At 37.2% G+C, this 23,900-nt stretch overlaps 1 protein-coding gene across 2 annotated transcripts in view; it reads right to left on the minus strand.

The window, feature by feature from the left end:
• ttn.2 (titin, tandem duplicate 2) overlaps positions 1-23,900 on the minus strand; it is a 170,023-nt gene that overhangs the window by 107,992 nt on the left and 38,131 nt on the right. For both annotated transcript variants that reach the window (XM_058391673.1, XM_058391672.1), the window contains 38 exons: positions 16,920-17,198; positions 16,215-16,778; positions 15,754-16,035; positions 15,391-15,669; positions 14,985-15,266; positions 14,592-14,870; positions 14,230-14,517; positions 13,806-14,084; positions 13,399-13,680; positions 13,038-13,316; positions 12,666-12,944; positions 12,278-12,556; positions 11,884-12,171; positions 11,499-11,777; positions 10,581-10,862; positions 10,188-10,469; positions 9,813-10,091; positions 9,442-9,720; positions 9,053-9,340; positions 8,654-8,932; positions 8,068-8,349; positions 7,538-7,816; positions 7,146-7,427; positions 6,781-7,059; positions 6,293-6,580; positions 5,867-6,145; positions 5,489-5,767; positions 5,098-5,376; positions 4,669-4,956; positions 4,269-4,556; positions 3,729-4,019; positions 3,276-3,563; positions 2,602-2,727; positions 2,211-2,484; positions 1,949-2,135; positions 1,589-1,675; positions 665-932; positions 521-556 (listed from right to left, as the gene is read on the minus strand). In XM_058391673.1, coding sequence (XP_058247656.1) covers positions 521-556; positions 665-932; positions 1,589-1,675; positions 1,949-2,135; positions 2,211-2,484; positions 2,602-2,727; positions 3,276-3,563; positions 3,729-4,019; positions 4,269-4,556; positions 4,669-4,956; positions 5,098-5,376; positions 5,489-5,767; positions 5,867-6,145; positions 6,293-6,580; positions 6,781-7,059; positions 7,146-7,427; positions 7,538-7,816; positions 8,068-8,349; positions 8,654-8,932; positions 9,053-9,340; positions 9,442-9,720; positions 9,813-10,091; positions 10,188-10,469; positions 10,581-10,862; positions 11,499-11,777; positions 11,884-12,171; positions 12,278-12,556; positions 12,666-12,944; positions 13,038-13,316; positions 13,399-13,680; positions 13,806-14,084; positions 14,230-14,517; positions 14,592-14,870; positions 14,985-15,266; positions 15,391-15,669; positions 15,754-16,035; positions 16,215-16,778; positions 16,920-17,198 — 10,287 coding nt within the window. The remainder of the gene's footprint in view (positions 1-520; positions 557-664; positions 933-1,588; positions 1,676-1,948; positions 2,136-2,210; positions 2,485-2,601; positions 2,728-3,275; positions 3,564-3,728; positions 4,020-4,268; positions 4,557-4,668; positions 4,957-5,097; positions 5,377-5,488; positions 5,768-5,866; positions 6,146-6,292; positions 6,581-6,780; positions 7,060-7,145; positions 7,428-7,537; positions 7,817-8,067; positions 8,350-8,653; positions 8,933-9,052; positions 9,341-9,441; positions 9,721-9,812; positions 10,092-10,187; positions 10,470-10,580; positions 10,863-11,498; positions 11,778-11,883; positions 12,172-12,277; positions 12,557-12,665; positions 12,945-13,037; positions 13,317-13,398; positions 13,681-13,805; positions 14,085-14,229; positions 14,518-14,591; positions 14,871-14,984; positions 15,267-15,390; positions 15,670-15,753; positions 16,036-16,214; positions 16,779-16,919; positions 17,199-23,900) is intronic.

A 23,900-nucleotide genomic window follows, 5' to 3' on the forward strand; every position in this document is an offset into this window, starting at 1 on the left:
TAGTTAGGATGCCTGCTCTGGCTTGACTTAATGTATAGACAAACATGAAGACTTTTCATAAAAGTTTTTCAGTCAGCTTTAAAGAAAAAAAAAGATCAAAATGTCTTTCAATTCTTCATTTTCAGTTATCCATAAGATCCACACAAAAGAATGAAAGAGAGGATGAGGATGGTTCAAACATTCAAGAGAAGAGGGCTTTGTCCAAAAAAGGACTTTCACAGATGAAGATGTAAGAGGTTAGTAGATGGGCAATTTTTATATGATAAAATTGTGAGTTTGATGACACGATACACACCTTCCACCAAAAGATTTGCAGTTGTTTCAATGTTCTTATATTTGCAGGTATATTCTCCTTGGTCTTCAGGCCTAACATCTTTAATTGATAACTTTTGAGTATAATTGGCCACAGAATATGTATACCTGCCATGTGGCTCTAAAAGCTTTCCATTTCTAAACCACTGGGCCTTTGCATTTGGTATAGAGAACTGGCATGTAAGTGTACTAGTTTGGCCTTCCTTACCAGTGACATCCTCCAAGTGCTTTTCCACTTCACCTTCTGTAACAAAAAAGAAGAATACGATAAAATCACATATTAGCATTGAATGCTGAAATGTTTGAAAAAAATGTTTGTTTGTTTTTTTCCTTAATAAATAACAGGACATACCCAAAACTGTCAATTTGGCACTGGAGATATGCGGTCCACATACAATGCGATAACTGCCCTCATCCCGGGACTGGCAATTCTTGATCTTTAAGATGTGGCGGTCACCAACAACATTAATCTCATACTTGTCACTTGAATCAAGTTTCTGGGTTCCTTTGTACCAGGATAAACTTATCTCTGGGTAGTTGATTTTGATCTCACATTCAAACACAGCCTCTTTGTTGGCAACTGTAGTCTGGTCTGTGATGTCTTTAATCAATGTTACAGGCTGCATGTAAAGTGCAAGAAAAGGAATTTGCATGAGCAATTATAAATATACCACATACACACAGGCACCCAATACACCACAGAACTGTTATATTCTCAAGACTGTATATTTAGACTGTTTTTAAAAGGGGGGGGGGGGGGTTGTGCTGGACAAACCACATAACCTATGTCTAATAATAAACAGATTTTAAAAAGGTATAGATGTTAACATTTGTATAGATGTTTAATATGTGGTGAAGCATACTGTTATTAAACAGTTATTTCACATTTATGGAATCTCTAGGAGCAGTGTGTTGTAACGGAGGTAAAAACTGTTTTCCTATGTGAGAAAGTCAAAAGAATGTTACACTTTTTGGTAACTTTTTTCAGATGTTCCACAACATTTAATATACTTTTAAACAGATTTTTAAATATGTTTATATATATATATATAAAATTATTTGTAATTTCTGAGGTTTAAGAGAAAAAAAGACTTCAGGACATGCTAGTATAGGAAATCACACCACCCTGTCATTAATAATTGTAACATTATAACTAATATATAGTGAAATATATGTATTTATATATAAAATTATTATTGTTATTATTATTATTATTATTATTATTATTATTATGTGTAGAGCATTCACTTATAAATTCACTAATAAACACAGTCACCTCAGTTTGCTCCATTCTCTTCTGTAAGTCAGCCACAAGTTTTGATAGATCCTCTTCCTCTGATTCTCGTCTTGTATGTTCCAGTTCCTAAAACCAAGAGAGTAAAGCGTAAAAAAGGAAAACAAGGCAACAGCATTGTCCATGATTGTGGTCTGCGGTGTCTGTTTATACTAGGAGTTACTCCTAGTATAAACAGCTGTCAACAGGCAGCATATATTCCATCATATATTCTGCCATATACTCTAATAAAATTTTAGCAAAATAAGATACAATCATTCTGCAAAGAATAGTTAAAACTATGATGCAAAATATGTAAAACCACAGTCGCAAATAACATGGAATGTACAATAGCCCACTCACAGGTCTTGCCATTTTTTCTTCTTCTTTCTCCTTCTTTAGAAATTCAATGGCTTGAAGAAGGCCACGGTAGTCTGTGATACCGTACATGCGTGCATATTTCTCATACTCTTTGGGGTCCACATTTCTAAGCAGCTCAACAATATCAATTTCCTTTTCCTCTTTGGGGCTTTTCTGTTTAGATGGTGTCCTAAAAGCAAAAATGAATGTTTAGTTGTTGTAAAGTATAAATAAATCATAAAAGCATCATTGAACTCCAGCTCACTTCTTTAATGTGACCATTTCAGGTGCAAATGCTTTCTTCTCATCAACAGTCAGATCAGTGCTGGATTCGATTTCTCCATGTTTGTTTGATGCTACACATCTGTACTGTCCAGCATCAGATTTGGTCACATCTCTGATTTCCAGCTTGGAATCTTGGTCCTTCTGCACAATGGCAACGCGACCACCATGAGTCATTTGCCTCCATTTGCCCTTCATCCATTTTACATTAGGAATGGGATCACCGCCAACCTTGGCGATGAAGGTTGCAGTGCCCTCTGTAAATACATTAAACAGGTTGTTTTCTTTTAGAAAAGTATATTTTTACATAAAGACCAAATAAACCTGGAGGGAGCACAAGATATTAAATTGGCCTAAAAAAATTGTGTTCTTACTCTCAGTGATATGGACACTTTTGGGTTCCTCAATGAAGAACAAATTGTCCAATTTCTTAGCTGGTTCAGGAGCTGCTGGTACTGCAGGTGCTGGAGCAGGAGCAGGAGCTTTTGGCTTCTCTGTTACTTAGGATTACACAAAAAAAATTGATATATGGAGAAGAGAATAAGTTAGCTATTAGATGGACATAAGAGGGCTCAAAGAGACAACTATTGTTTACTGACAGCCATGTGGCTTTACTCAGTAAATAAGTCAATAATAACTTTAAAACCAAAGCTAGAAACTAAAAAGTAAATTAGCATTATTAGTATTACCAAATAAGGGATACATCTGCTTATTCTGGTCTTCAGTGACCTTACCATGACAAATGGCATTTTTATTATTTAATTAATAATCAAGATAAATTCAGAATCAGTGCTAGAACTAGTGCTTGCCTGGGTAGGAGGGTACAGATATAGGGTATAGATGCTTAAGCACTCTTTATGCACTAGACAATTAAACTTGAAACTTGAAACAATTACTGTTACAAAAACACCTTAATGGTAGGATAAAGCTCTCTGTAGCACACACAATAAAAAACAGTGCATATATATATAAAGGCTTGTGTATGTAAAAACAAGAAATGAACATACTTTGCATGTTGCAGAACAAACATGGGTTGGAAAAGAAATACCTTTGATAGTAACTCTGGACTTGCAGAACTCACTACCAGCTTCATTGGTTGCCTTACAGAGGTAATCTCCTGCATCTGTTTTAGACACATTGAGCATTTCTAATGTAGCTGTACCATCTACAAAAGTGATCTTGGTGTTTGCAGAGGACTTCAACTCCCTTCTGTCCTTCATCCACTCGATTTTCAGTGGTGGAGAGCCACGTACATGGCAACTAAGAGACAGTGTCTCACCCTCATTCAATGTCACAGGTTTAAGAGGCAAGTCAAAGCTCGGTGGTACCTTCCGCTCTGCATCATGAAAGTGAAAAACACAAACCATAATGAAAGAATGAAAGGGTTGTGTTAATATAATGTCTACATATCTACAGTAATTCACAGACTGACCTATGGCAGAACTTAGATTCACAACAGTTAAGAGAAAGTACATGCAATGCTGAAAAAAGAAAAATGCACCTGAAATATGAGCCAAAACCTGGCAAGAAGCAGAACCAGCCTCATTGGTGACTTTGCATGTATAAGTACCACTATCTGAGGTGGAAGAACTCTTTATCACCATCACAGCCATGTTGCTTTTGAAGGTTATGTCATATCTGTCAGAGCTGAAGATTTCTTTGTCATCCTTATACCAGTTGACAATCATGGGCTGTGATCCAGCAACACGTGCCTCAATCTTCACCAACTTGCCCTGAGTTTCCTCGAGGGTTTCTGAAGGCTTTTTGGTGAAGCTTGGTGGAATCTTTTGTTCTAGGAATAACAAACAATCATGCAGATTTAATCAAATGTATTTTTAACAAAATATAGTATCCCATATTAGCATAAACATCATCAAACATGAAGGGTTTAGTAATTTGCAGAATCACTTTTCCAGGGAAGGGACAAGAACAAGCCAACAGAGGCATGATCTTCTTATAAGAAGGAAAAGACTGAATTTTACATTTGAAAAAAAAAATGACTGAAGAGTACACAACCATATATAAAGCAGTCACCAGATACCTTTCACAGTGACATCTGTTGAACAAGAGTCCTTCCCAATATCATTACTAGCATGGCAAGAATAGTGGCCTGAGTCAGCCTTATCTGCTTTCAGTATAGTCAGCTGGGCAGTATTATCCACACATGATATCTTATAATTGCCCCCTGTGCGGATATCTTTATGATCCTTTGACCAAGTAACTTTTATAGGCAATGATCCAGTCATGTGGCATTCCAACTGCACAGCATTTCCAACTAAGACATCCACGGGTGAAAGTTTTCTGTCAAACACAGGTGGGTATCTTGGCTCTGAAATGTTAAACAGTACAGTTAACAAAAAACCCTAGACACATTTGCACAGGTTACCACTTTATATTGAGAAGTACACATTGATAAATCATTAATATAATAATGAGCAGACCTTGGAGTGTGAGCTTGGCTCTACAAGAGGCAGTTCCAACAATATTTGTTGCAACACAAGTATATTCTCCAGAATGTCTCATTTGTCCCTCTGCAATTCTCAGTACAGCAGAATTATCATCAAATGTCATAGTATACTCTGGGCTACTCTTTAGAACTTCTCCATCTTTAAGCCAAGAGATCTCCAGTGGAGATGATCCCGCAACACGGCACTCAAACTGAACACTATGGCCTACAGTTTGCTGAATGCTAGTGATTTTCTTAGGGAATGAAGGTGGAGTCTTGGCCTCTGAAAAGAAATAGGTTAAACAAAATACAATTAAACAAAATACAATTAAAGTTACTGCATTATTATTTCATTATTTAAGTGACAACTGACATAAACCAACATTTAAAACATGAAGAAATAGGTTTCAGACATAGCATTCACCTTGTACAGTTAAGTGGCAGCTAGAAGAGGCAGATCCAATGTTGTTTTCTGCCTTACAAGTGTATTCTCCAATGTCAGCTTTGGAGGCTTTGGCTAATTTCAAACAAGCTACACCTTTGGAGTACTCAATTCTACAGCTCGGAGAAGATCGAACTTTGCCATCCCCTTTAAACCAGGAGACTTTGATGTCAGGAGTGCCCCCAATTTGGCATTTCAGACAGACTGCATCACCTGCAGTCACTTCCATTGGTTCCAAAGTCTCAATAAAGAATGGTGGCTCTAAAAAAGTCACACATACAACAGGAGTAATAAGAATAAGTGTGCAAACTATGGTTAATCCCAGTCTAATAAAATATAATACTTATTTTTAAATAGAAATAATATTAAAAACCTAAAATAGACACTGTTGCATCACAGATGTCAGAGCCAGCTTCATTAGAAACTTCACAGGAGTATTTTCCTCCTGCCTCTTTATCAGTATTGAGGCACTCCAGGATGCAGGAGTGCTCAGTAGTTGTTATATTGTATCTATAAGAGGAGAAGATCTCCTGGCCATCTTTGTGCCATTTTACAAGAATCTTAGGGCTTCCAGCATATGTGCATTCAAGTATCATTGACTTGCCCACTTCAACAGAGATGTTTTTCAGTTTTTTGACAAAGCGTGCAGCCTCTGTTTAAAACAATGAAAGAAATTATACATAAAGGTGCACACTATAACATACGCAATTGTATAACATGTTTAGATCAGACATGCAGTATGTCAACTAACCTTTGACAAAAAGATTTACAGGGAAGTTTTCCTTCCCAACATCATTAATAATTTGACAGGTGTATTCTCCTGAATGAGATTTGTCAATTTGAAAGAGTTCCAGTGTAGCTATGTCTCCTCTCAGAGCAATCACACAAGCTCCACTAGACATAATCTCCTTACTGCCCCTGAACCATTTTACCCTTAATGGGGCACTTCCTCTCACAGTTGCAGTGAATGTAACATTTGATCCAGGAAGTGCCTCAATTGGCTGAGGAGGCACCACAAAGGATGGAGGTTCTGCAAAAAAAAAACGTGAGAAAAAAGAACATTTTGCGGAGCTGAGAAAGTTACTCCATTATTTAGGACATATAAATTAATTACAAAAGAGTCTCATCTCAGAATTTTCATGGGGTAAGAGTTTTCTCAAAGTTTCTAAATACTAACCTTTAACATCAAGAAAGGCAGTAGTCTCAGCAGTTCCAGCACTGTTCATTGCTTTACATTTATATGAACCTGCGTTGGACAGGTTTAGAATGGGCAGCCTGAGTGTGCAGGTGTTCTCAGCAAAACTAATTTCATAGTTTGGCCCACTCTCAATCTCCTTGCCGTTGTGATACCATGAAATTGTAAGAGGTGCTGAACCCGAGACCTTGCAATCCAGTTCAATAGGTTTATCAACAGTACTGTGCATATCCTTCAGCTTTCTTGAGAATGTAGGAGGGATAATTTTATCTGTTTTAAAAAAGTCATTAGTTATGATCGTGATACAGATATTCTAAAGGTACAATTCATTCAAGAAATAATAATTAAAATAAAGAAAATTGGGACTGTTAATGACCATACAAATAATGTTTTATAACCACATTCACTGACTCTTAAAATCTTCCTGAAGTGTCAAGTGTGTGGCCAATGGCCAAAAAAAGTCTACTAACCTAAAACACCAAGGTGCATCTTGCAGCTGTCACTTCCAACTTCATTTGAGACTTCAAAGGTATATTCTCCAGTATCACTTTGATTTGTGGACAACACCTTAAGGCTGCATATCTTTTTGGAGAAGGTGATTTTGTATTTTTGTCCAGAAGACAACTCCATTCTGTCTTTATACCATTTTGGTTTAAGCTCTGGGGTTCCAGATACAGAGCACTCTAAAACTGCTGCATCACCGGCAGTGACACTTACAGACTCTGTCTTATCCAAAATGGCAGCAGGTTCTGAAAATTCAAAACAACCATCTAATCACAGAAAATATACTTTCAGAAGAATGCTAAAAGGGGACAAATATAAGAATTCTACAAACCTAGAACAGCTATGTTTGCTGTGCATTGTGCCACACCAGCATCATTTTTAATCTCACAGGTATACTTCCCAGCAGTGGTTGAATCAGCTTTAAAGATCCTCAGAGTTATCTGGTTATTTTCAAATGTAATTTTTCTGTTGTCACCATCTCTAAGAATATGGTCCTTGTCTTGTACCCAAGACACACTGATTGGCTCAGAGCCTTTGACAGTTGCGACCAGAGTAACTTCCTCACCAGATATGGCTGTCATATTGGTCAGTTTCTTGACAAAAACTGGTGGTTCTAAATGGCAAGAAATTATGATATAATATGAATAACAGATTCATCTAAAACAACCAAAATAGAGGATGATCTGTTTGTTTTACAATTTTCACTGTTTCAAGTTTACTAACCTCTGAGTTTTACCATTCCTTGGCAGGTATCACTTCCTACATTGTTTGAGGCTTTGCATTCATATTCACCAGCATCTGAGGCATCCAGTCCAAGAATGTGTAGTGTAGCAGTGTGTCCCTCAGACACAAATTTATACTTTCTACTTTCCTTCAGTTGTGTTTTGTCTTTAAACCATGTTATCTCAAATGGTGCATGTCCCTTCAGCTCACAGCTAAGACTGATATCTTTGCCTTTCAGCCCCTCAGCAGGTGAGGGCACCTTCTGGAAAGTTGGTGGTTCTAGAAATATATTCAAATTTAATTTAGAGCTGTCATGCATAAAATAAGTGCTGTTTGAACTTGAACCAAGATTAATTCTGAAACAACAGTGTTTGATCAATAGAATGGTGAAGGTTACAAGAGGTTAATGTAATATATATTCATATATATATATATATATATATATATATATATATATATATATATATATATATATATATATATAGTACATTTATAACTCATTGGGTAAGAAAAATCACCCACTGTCTAACCTTTTACTGTGAGAGTGGTGCTGCAGCTCTTCGTTCCTGCATCATTCTGAACTTCACAAGTGTACACACCATCATCATCACTGGAGGTGCTCAGAATCTCAAGTACTGCCATCGAGCCATCGAAAGCCATCATCATGTTGTTACTCTCAGTGACCATGTTGTCATTTTTGAACCAGCTAATTTTCAAAGGTGGTGTGCCAGTAACTTTGCATTCAAGTCGGAGAGGCAAACCCATCTTTAGAAACTTTGTTGCTGGTAGTTTCTGTACAAATTCAGGTGGCTCTGCAAAGGCAAAAATGTCATAATTTAGCTAAATCACACATTTATTATGATAAGTGAGGACAAACAATGGTTTGAAAGATGAAGAGCACAAGATGACTGCCAGAAATATAAATGTTGAGGATGAATAAAAAAGATGCAAGATGAACAAGATGATGGCAGCAGACATAAAGATAGCAACATGTAGACAGCACAAACAAAAAACAAAAAACAAGCAAAACAAGAGCGCAGTTAAATGAAAATAATGGAAGATGATAAAAAAAAATTAAGATGGTGACTGTTGAGCAAAAAAAAAAAAAAGTCAGACCTTTCACCAATAAGCTTGTGGTACATTTCTCTGTACCAGCATCATTGCTAACTTGGCAAGAGTATGGCCCAGTGTTTGAAAGTCCCACAGCATAAAGATCTATGAAACTTGAAAGGCCTTCAATGCCAATAAAGCAGGATGGTCCAGTAATCAGCTCAGTATCTTCTTTGAACCATTTCACTGTGAAGGGTGGTGTTCCTTTAAAGGTACATTTAAAACGAACTGTGGTGTTTGGTATGACAGCTTGCGGCTCAGGCACCACCACAAAGCTTGGGAGTTCTACATTTTTCAGAACAGAAATATAGACAATGGTGTTAAATAAGTGGCAGTCATAATTGAAATCTAGAGTACATTTGCTTAAAATTTGAATAACACTTGAATGGCATTATCTCATCTGACCTTTCACCCTCAGTGTTCCACTGCATTCACAACTGCCTGCTTTGTTGGTAAGTTTACAAGAGTAAGTTCCAGTGTCTGCTTTCTCTAGTCGCTCAATCTCCAAAGAGACATTGTTGTGGTCTTGTACCAGTTTATGCTTGGCTTTTCCTGTTAGTTTAGTTCCATCTTTAAACCACTCCACAGATATGGGAAGTGAGCCAGATATATTGCATGCTAGTTTTACTGGGGAACCTAGAATCTCTTCCATGTCAGTCAGGGGTTTGATGAAGGCAGGAGGAATTATTTGTTCTATGTACAAGACAAAGAGTGATTAAAAATAAATGCATATGTATCAGGGTTTTAAAAGATTTAGATTATGAGATTTAAAATGAGTTTTAGAAAACACTAACCTAGGACATTTAAAGTCACTTTACAAGTGCAGGTACTGATGTAGTTGGAGACCTCAAAGAGGTAAGTTCCTCCATCATCTAACTGTGCAGCCTGAATCTTTAGGTTACTGATGTTATTGACAAAACTGAGGCTATGTTGTCTGGATGGGACCAGCTCTTTGCCATCTTTACTCCATTTCACTTTCAGTTCGGCAGTGCCTGTAACTTTGCACTCAAAACTGACTGGATCTCCAACAGTGACATTTATAAGTTCTGGTTTTTCAATAATCTGAGGAGGCTCTGAAGTTCAGAAAGAACATATAAATGTAATCACCTGCAGTAATCTTTTAAGAACTCATTGAAAGCTTAAATACATGCCATGAATAACCAACCTTGAACCAAAAGAGTGGCAAAACACTTCTCCTGCCCTGCCTCATTCATAGCCTGGCAGGTGTATCTTCCACCATGGTTAGACTGGCACATGGGAATTCTTAATGTAGCAGCATTATTCTCAAATGTTCTCTCAATCTCAGCATCTTCCAATATCCATGTTTCATCTTTCTGCCATTGTATGGTCAGAGGAGGTGACCCCTTCACAACACATTTAAACTCTGCTACATTTCCCAACACTGTTGTAACATTCTGGATCTTTTCTACAAATGAAGGTGGCTCTGGTAGTAAGGAGTTAAAAAAATGTTAGTTGTGTTATCAAGTGAAGTGAAAATAACAGTATAATTTCAAGGTTAAAAAAAAATCTGTGAGACAACCTTTTATGCTAAGTGTTGTGCTACATGAACAAGTTCCAACTTCATTTGAAATAATACACTGGTACTCGCCAACATCCAAGTCATCACATTTCTGTATGTCAAGTAACATTAGTGAACCATTTTTCTGAGAGAATATGTGCTTTGTGCTTGGCTTTATTTCCTTGGAATCTTTTTGCCAGGTTATATTAAAAGGAGCTGTGCCTCTAATTTGACACTCAAAAGAGGCATTCAATCCTTTCACAACCTCTACAGGAGTTAATGGTTTTACAATAACCGGTGGCTCTGTAATTTGAAGAAAGAGATGCAAAACATGAAATCTATGTCCATGGCATGCTTGTATTTCTGAAAGCTCAAACTGACTACTCAACTGTAAAGGTCAAAGTATTCACCAACCTTTCACTTTCAGATCCATGCTACAGCTCTCACTACCTGCCTCATTGCGGGCTTCACAGTAATATACACCACTATCTTTAAGATCAGCACCAGTAATCTCAAGCCGTGCCAATGAGTTGACAAAACTCATTTTATGCTTGTCATCGGGACTTAAGTCGTTGCCATCTTTAAACCAGTATGTGTCTATTTCTGGTGTGCCTGTGACCTCACACTCAAAAATTACAGGCTGGCCAGGTTTCACTACTGAAACTTTGTCTGGCTTTCGGATGAATTTGGGGGGTTCTGCATATAAAAAGAAAGAAAAAATAGGGACTTATTTGAGTTCTCAATCACAAACATGAGTAAATGTATTAACACTAGAGATGCATCGATACCAAAACTAGTATCTGGTATCAGTTTGATACCATGCTTATTTACTGGTGCTTGTAATATATAATTATGCTAATGAACAGACAACATGAAATGGCATAAGTAACAGCAAAGTAAAGTTATACAACAAAATGCACTCTGTGAACTACAAACTGTGCTCTGAGAACATTTTAAGAGGAGATACTGTAGCATACTGATAGTTTTACATTGTTTAATCAGCAAAGCAACTAAAGAGCAGTATCATTGAAGGTAATTTTTAAAAATCTAAAAGTTCCATAAATTACATACACATAAAGGTATTCAAAAGCATGCAGAGAAGACTGCCATCCTTATGCTCTCTATTACATATACTGTATGTATGCTATAAACATAAAATTTATAAAGGATTTATTACCAGCAGCACATACCAGTAAGCAACAAAAGCAAAGCTAATAAAATTCTCCATGTTGTCCCTGATTGATAAATAAACACGTCACTCATTTTGCTATCTACGGGTAACAAAAAAATGGTAACGATGCATCCCAATGAAAACTGAAATGAGGTAAAAACCTTTGACAAATAGTGTTGTTTGGCAGGAATCTGAGCCAACATCATTGCTTATTTCACAAATGTAGTCCCCAGAGTCTGATGGCTTAGTGAAAAACAGCTCAAGTGAGCTTGAAGAGTCATCTTTCTGAATGGAGCAGTCAACCCCTGATAAGACCTCTTTTTTATTTCTGAACCACCTGATGGTCAGTGGGGGAGTTCCAGACAGAAGTACACTGAATTTCACTCTGGTTCCAGGTATGACCCGGTGTGACTCAGGTTTCTCAATGATAACAGGAGGCTCTGTTTATAAAGGTAGTGGATTAAGTTTGGTAGAATAAAAGATATGAGAATATAGGCAGGGTTATAGTTTTAGAAAACAAGATATTAATAATGGAAAAATGCAAACCTTTAACTTTTAAGACACCAGAACACTGTGCACTGCCTGCTTTGTTTGTAGCAATGCAGGTATAATTTCCACTGTCCACACTATCAAGACGACTGATTTCCAAAGATGCTGCATTCTCAAAGAAAACACACTTATGTTTTTCAGATGTCTCTAACTCCTTGTTCTCCTTAAACCAAGTGATTGTTATAGGCAGTGATCCTGCAACCAGACATTCCAGCTGTGCAAAGGATCCTTTAATACTTTCCAGTTGTTTTAATTTTCTTGTAAATGATGGTTTAATTATTTGATCTGTTGCAGTAAGAAAAAGATTTGAATGAGTACATTGTACTAAGACATAATGTGTATATTAAATATATTATATTAAATTAAAAAATGCCCTTGTTAACAAACTAACCTAGTACTGTTACAGAGGCCTCACAAGTGCTGCTGCCAACATCATTTGAAACTTCAAACGTATATTTGCCTTCGTCATTCCTCTCAGCAGAAAGGATCTTTAATGTGGAGCTTTTATCAGTGGTTTGTATTTTGTATTTTTTACCAGATATCAGTTCTTTCCCATCCTTCAGCCATTTGGCTTTCAGGGGTTTAGTGCCTGAGAACCTGCACTCCAGAGTGGCAGGATCTCCTACTGTAACACTTATAGACTTGGCCTGATCTGTAATATTTGCTGGCTCTGTAAAGGATGACAATATTGTGGTGCCAATGAATTAACAAATGTTTTGACTCTAATTAATCAAATCTAATTAAGAATATTTTAACTTAAAATTACAATCAAATCAAACCTTTGACAACCAAAGCTGCTGCACACTTCTGACTTCCAGCCTCATTCTGGGCATGACAAGTGTACTTTCCAGAATGTTTTAACTGTACATTAGACAAATGCAGCACTGCTGTTCTGTTCTCAAAAGACATCTGGACATCCTCAGTATCTTTGACCTCATGGTCACCTTTTGTCCATGACACTTTCATAGGCAGTGAGCCTTTCACAACACACAGCATTGTAAGCTCGGTGCCTAGTAAGGCATCCATGTTATCTAGCTTCTGCGTGAATGATGGTGGTTCTAATAAAAGAAAAATAGGGCATATACTCATAATCTGATAATGCAATTCTCTAATGAAAATGTTCACCGAAATGGTTTCATAGTCTTACTAACCTTTCAATATAATTTCACAATCACATGTTGTCTGTCCCACTTCATTTGCTAGTGTGCATTTATATTTGCCAGCATCTCCAGGTTCAAACTTAAGAATCTCAATAGTAACTACATCATTCTTTACGTTAATGATATGCCGGCGGTCATTTCTGATTTGGGTTAAATCTTTAAAACATGAAGCCTCAAATGGAGGTGTTCCTGAGACTGTTCCCTCGAGCACAACATCAGATCCTTTGACAACTTCTCTGGACTCAAATAACTTAATGAACGCAGGAGGTTCTGGGGTAAAAGAATACAAAATGAGCCAATACTATAGCAGATAATTAGCTAGTGAAATACTTAAAATGACCATCTAACATACCTTTGACTGTGACCAAGCAGCTGCACTTGTCACTGCCAGCATCGCTGGATGCTACACAAATATAATCCCCACTCTCTTCAAAACTACAGTCAGATATCTGCAGTGTAGCAACTGAGTCAGTGAAGGTCATTTGATATTTATTACTTGGGCTGAATTCTATATTATTTTTATACCACTTAATAGCAATTTCTGGACTGCCAGTTACTTTACACTCCAAAACCACAACACTGCCTTTCACTGCTAATATAGTTGAATCAAGTTTTGTCACAAACGTTGGAGGTTCTAAAAGGAAGAGAGGAACATTACATTTATGATAATTATTTAGTAAAGTAGTAAAACAATTACTGTACATAAGAGTAGTACAAAAAACAAGAAAATAAAGAAGAAAAAGAGGATAAGAAGGGCACCTTTCACAAATAAGACTGCGGTGCATGAAACCTTTCCTGCATCGTTGGCAACTTGGCAAGTATAGTTGCCAGAATGTGATGGCTTCACAGAGTGCAGTGCCAAGGTACTTGAAGAGGCATCTTTCTTGATGAAGCAAGTACCTCCAGTTAATATCTCTTTTTCATCTTTGAACCACTTAGTAGTAAAAGTTGGTGTTCCAGTAAAAGCAGCTTTCAAAACAACATTAGACCCTGGTATAACATCTTGAGGTTCAGGTTTCAATGTGAAGATTGGTGGCTCTGTTTTCATTTGGCAGGGAAAACATCACAGTTAAATCACTACATACGTAGACAGGCCCAGTGTTTGTAATGAGAATAATATACTTAATTATTTTTTTTTTAAAAATGTATAAGGAAAAGAAATTGCTAGGGAAAGGCTTCTAACCTTTAACAGAAACTGTTCCACTGGTCTCACTGTGCCCTGCAGCATTAGTTGCATGGCATGTAAAAACCCCAGCATCAGCAGTCTCTAACTGAGATATTTTCAATAAAGCAGTGCTTTCTTTTAATTCAATTTGGTACTTTATACCAGTTGTGATCTCTTTTCCATCTTTGAACCAAGATATTGTCATGGGCTGTGAGCCTGACACCTTACATTCCATCTGGATATTTCCTCCAAGGTTGCCATCAACCTTTTTAAGACTTTTTGTGAAGGTTGGTGGTATAATTTTATCTGTTCAAAAAATGACAAATTAAAAACATGCACAGTATATAATACAAGTTAGAAGAAGATGAAAAAAAACTGACCAAGAACTGTGACAGAGCAAGAGCAGTGGTCTTTTCCAACCCGATTAGAAACTTCCACTGTGTATTCACAGCTATCTCCCCTCTCTGCTGAAAGGATTTTTAAGCTTGCTACATTGTCCTTAAAAGAGATTTTGTATTTTCGTCCTCCTGTCACTTCCTTGCCATCACGAAGCCATTTAACTTTAAGATCCGGACTTCCTGATACAGTGCATTCCAAAGTTGCAGAGTCTCCTGCTGTTACACTGATGGATGGTGCTTTATCAACAATTCTAGCTGGTTCTGGGATATTTAAAACAAATTAAAAAAATTAATACTTGAAATATTTAAATTATTTATTAATATATTTAAAGTTTTGGCTAATACTGCATGTTTGTTTCTTTGTTTTTTCCTAACCTTGAACTGATAACTTGGCTTCACTTTTTTGCTGGCCAGCCTCATTTTCAGCTAAGCATGTGTACTTTCCATCATGGTTCATGGCTATTTTTGCAATTGCCAAACTGGCAATGTTGTTTTCAAAAGTCATTGTAATATTAGGATCATCATGTCTGAGTAGCTCAGAATCCTTTAGCCATGAGACAGTAATAGGGGCTGAGCCTTTAAGAGTACCCTGCAGTTTCACAGCACTGCCCAAAACTGCAGTTGTGTTTTCAATTTTCTTTACAAAAGATGGAGGTTCTGCATGAAAGAAGAAACATTTGAACTTAATCCGATACACAGAATTTGCTTAAGCTAGAAAAAGATGACTTACAATAAATACTGTACATAATATAAACACAATTATAATAGATTATTTACAAACCTTTCAGTTTGGCTATTGATTTAGAAGTTATTTTACCAACTTCATTTGAAACAACACATTGGTAGTCCCCAACATCTGCACTGTCAAATGCCTGTATTTCCAAATATGAAAGGGTGTCCTTTGATACAATTTTGTGCCTTTTATCAGTGATCACTGGTTTCCTGTCCTTTAACCAAGAGACATCAAATGGAGCAGTGCCAGTAATTTCACACTGGAGTTTTGCTGTATTCCCCTTTACCACTTCCACCATTTCTAACTCCTTTTTGAAAGCAGGGGGTTCTAAGAGTAATAATATGTTATATGTTTTAGACAATGAATAATAGCTTGCATGTGGAATCAAATGCAATTCTTATTATTACAAACCTTTAACAGTCAAGTTGGTGCTACAACTTTCACAGCCAGCCTCATTCATTACTTCACATGTGTAATTTCCACTGTCTGACACAATAAGGTCAATAATCTCAAGAGTAGCTTGACCATCCTTGAAGGTGATTTTATGTCTTTCACTGGAGCTGAGTTGTTTCTCATTTAAAAACCAACTGACATGGAGCTCAGGAGATCCTTTAACAGTGCACTGTAAGCGCGCAGAAATGCCTTGTTTCCAAAGGATCTTCGGCTCCAGTTTCTTAACAAATACTGGAGGTTCTGAGAAAATTCAGTTGAGATAAAATCAGCTCTACGCTGCAAGAGAGCTCACAGAGTTCAAGAAATCACATGCAGAAGAAGATAAAAAAAGAAGTGGAGGGGAGAAACATTTTGCATTGTTCAGACATGACAAGCACTGGTTTACCCTTCTTTATCAAATTAAACTAAAAAAATCTTACCTTTCACCATAACCACAGAAGAGCAGCTGCTGCTTCCAGCATCATTTGAAGCAGTACAGACATAAGTGCCTGTATCTTTTATCTTGGCTTTTGGGATATCAAGGCTGACGACTTTCTCATCAAAAGATATTTTGCTATCCATAGTGTTATGGAGTTTCTTGCCATCCCTTGTCCAAGTGATAGTCACACCTGTATCTTCATCTACCTGGCACTCAAGTCGCAATGGGTTGCCCACAGCTACAGAAGTTGATTCAAAGGTCTTCACAAAAGTGGGTTTGTCTATAACTCTCATTTCAGTGCAGCATGTAGCCATGCCAACACTGTTTGAAGCTTTGCAAAGGTAAGTTCCCTGATCACTTTGCTCAAGTTTCATAATCTCAAGACAATGCTTGTTCTTCTCAAAGGACACTTTATGGTTCTCATCGGGCAAAATAGCAATGTTGTCCTTGTACCATACAACATTCATTGGTGCAGAACCAGTGATAACACACTGAAATTTAGCCTGTTTACCCACAAATAATGTCATCGGTTCAGGCTTTGACACAAATTCTGGTGGGAAAACCTCTATAAAAACAAATTTGAGTAAAAAAAAAAAAAGAAAGAAAAATATTTGAGTTGTATGAATTTAAGCATGATATTCAACAGAGATTTCATAATTTCAATTATATCCATGCCAAAGAACACAGAAAGATAATGGTCTCTTACCTGCCACAGTCAGGTTAGCGGAGCAACTATCGCTACCATGTTGGTTTAAAGCTTTGCACATGTACTCTCCACTATCAGCTTTTGTTGGACTCAGAAGCTCCAGAGATGATGTGGTAGAGTAGCTTATGATCCTGTACTTGTCACTCTGTCTGATCTCATAGCCAGACTTGAACCATGTGAAGGTAACATTTGGAGCATCTTCAATCTCACATTCAAATTTGGCTGGGCTGCCAACACTAGTCTCCAGAGTATGAATTTTATGCCTGAAAACAGGTGGCACTGAATTGTGCACAGGAAGGAAACAAAAGACAATTAGTGGAATTAATACAAATAACAATAAATTATGAAATGAACATGTAAACACAAGCTTTGTATTTGAAATGAACTGAGTTCTGAGCAGATTTTTTTATCCCATCTCCTTATCAAATGAGTCATCGAATTCCAAAATGTATGCAAACAGAACTTAATTCACTTCAAAGATTTTAAATTAAAAAAGAAAAAATACATGAATGATGAGATGCAAAAAAAGAAAGAAATCCAGGAGTGACTGTGGAAGGAAATTTGTGACCAGGTTATGGGAAAGAATTGATCGATGAAAAAGAAAACCAAGACTTTATGTCCTGGAGAGCATGCAAAGAGAAGTGCGCAGTGAAGAATGGACCATGAGGGAGATACTGTGCATACTTCCTGGGTTTTGCAGGTTCAAGTCCAAATAAGCCATGGGTGAGAAAGACATCACCATGAAAAGGTGATAAGCATGGAATGATGTTGAAAGGGATCCGACTGTTAAGAAGTGATGAAGGCTACAAAGTGAAGTCATGCGCACGTTTGTGAATAATATGACCAGATCAGATGTGTCAAATGTGGATTTGTCAAGAGGAAATATCAAGGCAGTGTTTTCACCTTACTACAGTGCCCTGTTCTATTAGTTGAGCATATTAATATATCTTTAAGAGTAATCTGAAGAACTCAAGATGAATGGTAAGTGTTAGTCATGGGTGATATGACATGGTAAATTAATCCCCATAATCCAACCTCTTGAGACTACTGTGAGCCTTGAAGATGTCCTTGTTGTGCCAGCTTCACTCACAGCCTCACACGTGAATTCGCCTTCATGTTTTTTCTTGATAACCTTGTCTATTACTAGTGTATAGGTGTCCCTGTCTTTTAAACACTTGAACTCTCTGCCAGACTTAATTGGTTTTCCATTAAAAAGCCAATTGACCTTTGAAACATGTCTTATAGTTACAGAAAAGGTTGCTTTAGAATGTTCTTCAAGTGTAATGTCCTCTAAAGTAGTTTCAAAAACTGCATAATCATCCCTAACTGTTTCTTCTTGCAATTTGCTTGTTACATCACTTGCTTGGCTAATTACTGTCACTGAACTGATTTCCTGTTTTTCAATATGTACAGATTGCTTCATTTCCATTTTTGACTCTGTGGACATCTGGATCATTTCACTCCTTCCTGAGTCTTCCATAACAGTTTCTTTCTGAAAACTAACAGACTGGAAAGTGGTTGTGGATTCAGTTTTCAGAGCAGCTAATTGAGTTTTAGGTGGCAAAAAAGCTTCTGCATTTTCAGTTAATCGCACAGTCTCTACTACTGGTGAAAGCCTTTCTTTGGAGGTAGCTTTGCTAACTTGTATTCTCTGAGGCCTGTCAATGTGCATCATTCCTGGCTGTTCAGAGGTAAGTACTTGATGCTCGCGAAATACAATGGAATAAAATGCAGCCTGAAGTTCACTCTTAAGGTCAGCAGTCTGAGGATACTCTCCCTCAAAAGCAATTGTAATTTCAATGGGCGCACCTGCAGTTGTAATAAGATACGTAAATTTAATATACTTGGGCTCCTTCTGCACTTTCACTTCTTTCACTTCAACAACTTCTAGACGCTCAACCACATCTGCTAGGATTAGTGGCTGATCTCTAGCTACAGCAGATGCAAGCATATTTTTTAACTGGTGCTTTATATCTAAGCTATGTGCTTTTGGTGCTGAGATAACAAAAGTTAGTTCCTTTGGAATAACCTGGCTTTCTCTGGACTCTGACACTAGTAGAGCACCCATCTGCTGCTGGCCAACCACAGCAGCAGTAGTTTCTGGTTTTATAATATCCTGAGATGTTTCACGTGCTATAACATGCTTCTCTTCCATTAATATTGACTGTCTAATAGACTGTCCCTCTTGAATCTGAACAGCAAAGTCTTGTTCTGCAGCCTGAAGTGAAGCAGTACTTTCTGTAGAGATTGCCTTTTCCTCAACATGAACAAATTCTGATGATATCTTAGGCTCCATCTTAGTCAAGCATTTGTATTGCTCAAGGGCACCTAAATTTTCTGTATGTCCTTCCTCCAGCTTATGTCTGTCTGATACAGACATGGCATGTAAAACATTCCAGTGATCCTCTTTTTGGACTAATGCACGCTGTTGCTTAACATCACTGGCAAATGGTTTTTCTTTTGGGAGTTGCACTTGTTCGGCAAACACTTGCAAAATGTTTTGAGGCTTTGGTTCTTTCCGGATTTCAGATTGAAATCCGGCCACAGAAACATCAAGAGCTCTGGAATAGTCTGCTGTAAGATCTCTTTTCTCCTCTGTAATAACTGCATGTTTACGGGCCTTTTCCTGTCTCAGAACTGCTATCTGCTGGTCAGGCTTCTCTTCTGAGAGTGTACCTTCTTTCGATAATGTGCTGTCTGGATGAATTGCCTGCAGATGCAAGAGGGCAGGAACCTCTTTATGAGGGACTACGGTAATTGCTGTCTCTTGAACAGATAACTGAGTTGACTCTTCATATGTAACAGTCCTCTGTTCATCTGTTGACACTGTGTGCATAAGGGTAGGAGATTTTCTAACTTCTGCTTGCTCAGGATTTGGCCTTTCACTACTAAATTGTGCCTCAGAGGGAAGAACTGTCTGATCTGTAAATGTCTGCAAATTAAGTATCTGGTCCTTTTCAGTCTGTGACTGAACTGAAATAGCACTGTCCAAACCTGAAATTATACTTGTTTTATCAGCTTTAAGTTCATTTCTTTCCTCAGCAACAACAGCTGACCTTAATACCCTATCCTTAGCCTGAGTTGCAACTTCTTCATTTGGCCGGTGTATAGATAAATTCTCTTCTTTTGATAACATTTGCTTGGTCTCATTTACTGAAAGAACAACTGGTTTTGATGATTCTGTCTTTACTGATGACTGAATTGCTGAATCCAAAACAGAGATATCTGTTGCATGCCCTTCAGTAAGCTGTGTATTTTCTGTGGAAACTGCCGAATACAATATTTTAATACCCTCTTTAACTTGGTAACTCTTTTCCGCCTCTGTCTGTGGTATAACCTGTGACTGCTCTTTAACAATTGCAAGGGTTGTTTCTACCTGGTGACTTAACATTTGGTGCTTAGGCTCAGGAGTAGCTTTGAGCTGCTTTTCCTCTTGCCTTGATAGAGGTTCAGCTTTAACTGTTATTAGCGGAGTCACACTCTCTGTTATAGCAGACATACATTTTGAAGTCTCCTCCTTGGATATTTCAAGCTCTGTAACTTCAGGACTTTTAATACGGTCAAAATGCTGCTCTGTAAAACCTTGGTTTTCTTGAACAGCAGAGGTCATTGCAGCCACGTGAAGCTGTTTCAGAGGTTTTGCCTGAGCTGATCGTGGCTCTGTAGGAGCTACAGTTACTCTTTCCTGCAACTTGTGAGACTGCAGAACTGCAGCTTGGTGAGTTACCTGCTCCTTGTGCATAGTTGCAGCTGAAACATCTATTTCACAAAAAGTACCTACTTGCTCACTGGCTATAATGTGCTTATCTTCAGTGCCAATGGTATAGATCATTTGGTGTCCTTCCTGCACTTGGGTTCTGGTTTGAATAGGAAGACTCACACTATACAATCGAGATTCAGTTGCTTCTTCAGTTGAGGACTCTTTATAAGCCTTTTGTCCCTGAGCTAGCTGCTGTTGATGAGATACTGAGAAACTTTTGCGGAACACAACCAATTCAGCACTACACGTTGCCTCACCAAAGCAATTAGAAGCCTTGCATGTGTATAGACCACTATCCTTCTGTTGTGCATCAATCATTATAAGAAAACCAGTGCCATCAGGGTCTGTGACTACACAACAGTTTGGGCTAGGCTTAATTTGATTACTGCCTTTAAACCACTGAACCTCTGGATGAGGAGTCCCTGTCACTTTGTACTGAAATTTAGCCTCACATCCTTCAGCACACTGCACTGGTTGGATTTGCATGGTAAAACGTGGTGGCTCACCAGGGATTTTAAACATTTGCTCAACCCACTTCTCTGCTGGAGATAAATCACTAAGTTCTACTTTCAATGTTGTTGTGCAAGTAGTTTGGCCAAATCTGTTACTGGCAATGCAAGAATACTCTCCCTCATATTCTTTTTTAACCTCACTGATAATTAGACTGTATTCATTTCTTTCCTCCACAAACCTGTAAACAGATGAAGAAATAATGGATTTTCCATTATGAAACCACTGAACTTTAGGTTTTGGAAAGCCAGATACAGTGACAGTAAACCTAGCTGAACTGCCAACTGTAACTACAGATGGTGTTAACTTGGTTACAAAATTAGGTCTTTTCTTTTTCAAAGAACTGGAATAATGTTTTTGTTCTGGCATGAGTTCAAGTGTTTTAGCTGTTTCAGGTAATTGTAGAGAAGTGCTGAAGGTTTCTTCTTCTTCTTCTTCTTCCTCAGTCTTCCAAGTCAAACTAGAATACTCTGTATAAAAATAACGGAGGTAAAGATTCACCAAAATATCCAGACATTAAAAATTCAAGTATTTCAATGCAAAGAATGGAAATCCCCATTATAGGTGAAAAAAAAATGGCACACTTTTTTTTTGCTTTGTCATAATTTTATTTTCATCTAACCCAATGTAAACACACACACACCTACCGTACAAACACACAGGTCAATCACCAGAGCAATAACTTGCAATTTTATTAATTTACACTTCAATTTGCATTCTTCTTGAAGTCTAGTGAGTAATGTACATTTGCACCCAAGTGTTTTATGTGTAGTTTCCAACTGACACTACACCTAGCAACTTTTTTTGTTATTTACAACTACTTTAATATGACTGTAACATTTATAAAAGGTCAACCTATACAACACAAATAAATATACATTCAATATGTTTTTGCATGATAAATTAACACTTTAAAATCTAAATTAGCCTTGCATATTTTTGTAGGATATAGAGTAATAAATATTAAATGTGTTTATATATTATTGACATATTTAAATCTTATTTTTTTTGTTTAACATTTAACCATTCTGAAAGATCAACCCACAAATGCATTCATAATAAAGAAAAATGGAAAAAGCGTTAATATGCAGTCATGCTATCTTTTATAACCTAGAATTAGGACATTTACTTACTAAATGAAAAAATTAAATTTTATGCAATTTTAGCTGTATACATACAATGCAATGTAATAATTTACCTCTTGAAATAAAGCTGGATTCAATATAAGGACAAATACGTTATCTACCTCTCTTATACAAGACACATTTGCACTATTCTTAAGGATTGGAAATAACTTGGATTTGGAAATAACTGTTTGCACCTACAGCTAAAATAAATAAACTGCATTTAATTAATGCAGTTTGCAATAAAAAAAATGCAATAAAACGCTGCTATAGTTATATTTATGTTTATTCTATTTGCACTACCTCAACCGCTGCTGTGTATTCTTGCACAATATTTTTGCACAATACTTTTTTTTTTTACATTTCACTTTATCTATTTTATTTCACTTACATTCCAGTACACGTTCTTTTATTTCTTTTCAGCGCTAAGTGTCCTGTGTTCTTTTGTGTTGTCTTTATTGTATTTATTGTCTTTTTTGCACTGTCTTGTCTATGCTCTGTTTGCATCTAGCTGCACACTGTGCACTTTACGTGGCTAAGACAAACTTCTGTCCTAGCTCTGTGGTGTTGTTTGTTGTTTAGTATTGAACTTGTTGTTGTATGTTTATGTAGCACCAGGTCCTGGAGAAACGTTGTTTCATTTCACTATGTACTGCGCCAGCTATATGTGGTTGAAATGACAATAAAAAAAAGCTTCTTTAATTAAGTAACAATGTCTGCAGTTACCAAATAAGCTTAAATGCATACTGTGAAAAATAAGCTATTCAATTGTTATGTACATTTACTTCAAACACTGGCAGCTGTTTCTATTTTTTAAAAATATATATATAAAGAAGCAAGTAGCTTAAACTACTTTGAGCAAGGCTGTTGTTTCAGTACTGCCTGCTTTATTAAGAATAATGCATTTGAATTCACCTGCATCACTTTGAACTGCATTTGTTATTAGTAAATTGAAGTGCCCTGATGCTTTCTCCTGAATGATATATCTAGGGTTTGTCACTGGAGCACCGTCTTTGAACCATTCTGCTGTAGGGTTTGGTTTTCCACTCACTAAACACTGAAGCATTACAGGTGTTCCTACTGCTGCAGTGATATTTTGCAGTGGTATTATACATTTTGGGGGTGCTTCTGTAACCTGGAAGTGAAAACTACACATGTTGGAAGATTTACCTTTGAATTCTATTTTGTCTTCTTTTGAGGGTTCAGCAAAGACATCAAAATTGATGCTAACATATTTTTCTCCCTGTTCACTGACTTCATTATCTGTCATTGCTACCAGTCTTATGGCTTTCTGAGATTCGTCAGCTTCCTGTGGAAATTCAAACTCAAGCTCTATCTCTGATGGTTGTTCACCATCATATGATGAATTTCCAACAACCAAGTCAAATTTCTGGGGCTGAACTATGGCACTACCTAGAGAAACGGCAGTGAGTTCTCTTCCCCTGGCCTTTCCTGAACAGGCTTGTGGGTTCAAGACCATAAGTGATGCCCTACAAAGTGTCTCACCCACAACATTAATGGCTCGACATGTATAAATGCCACTGTCTTGAGTGTTGACTTTTAGGATCTTGAGGAAGTGATTGTCCC

This window comes from Hemibagrus wyckioides, linkage group LG06 (assembly GCF_019097595.1).
Source record: "Hemibagrus wyckioides isolate EC202008001 linkage group LG06, SWU_Hwy_1.0, whole genome shotgun sequence".
NCBI lineage: Eukaryota > Metazoa > Chordata > Actinopteri > Siluriformes > Bagridae > Hemibagrus > Hemibagrus wyckioides.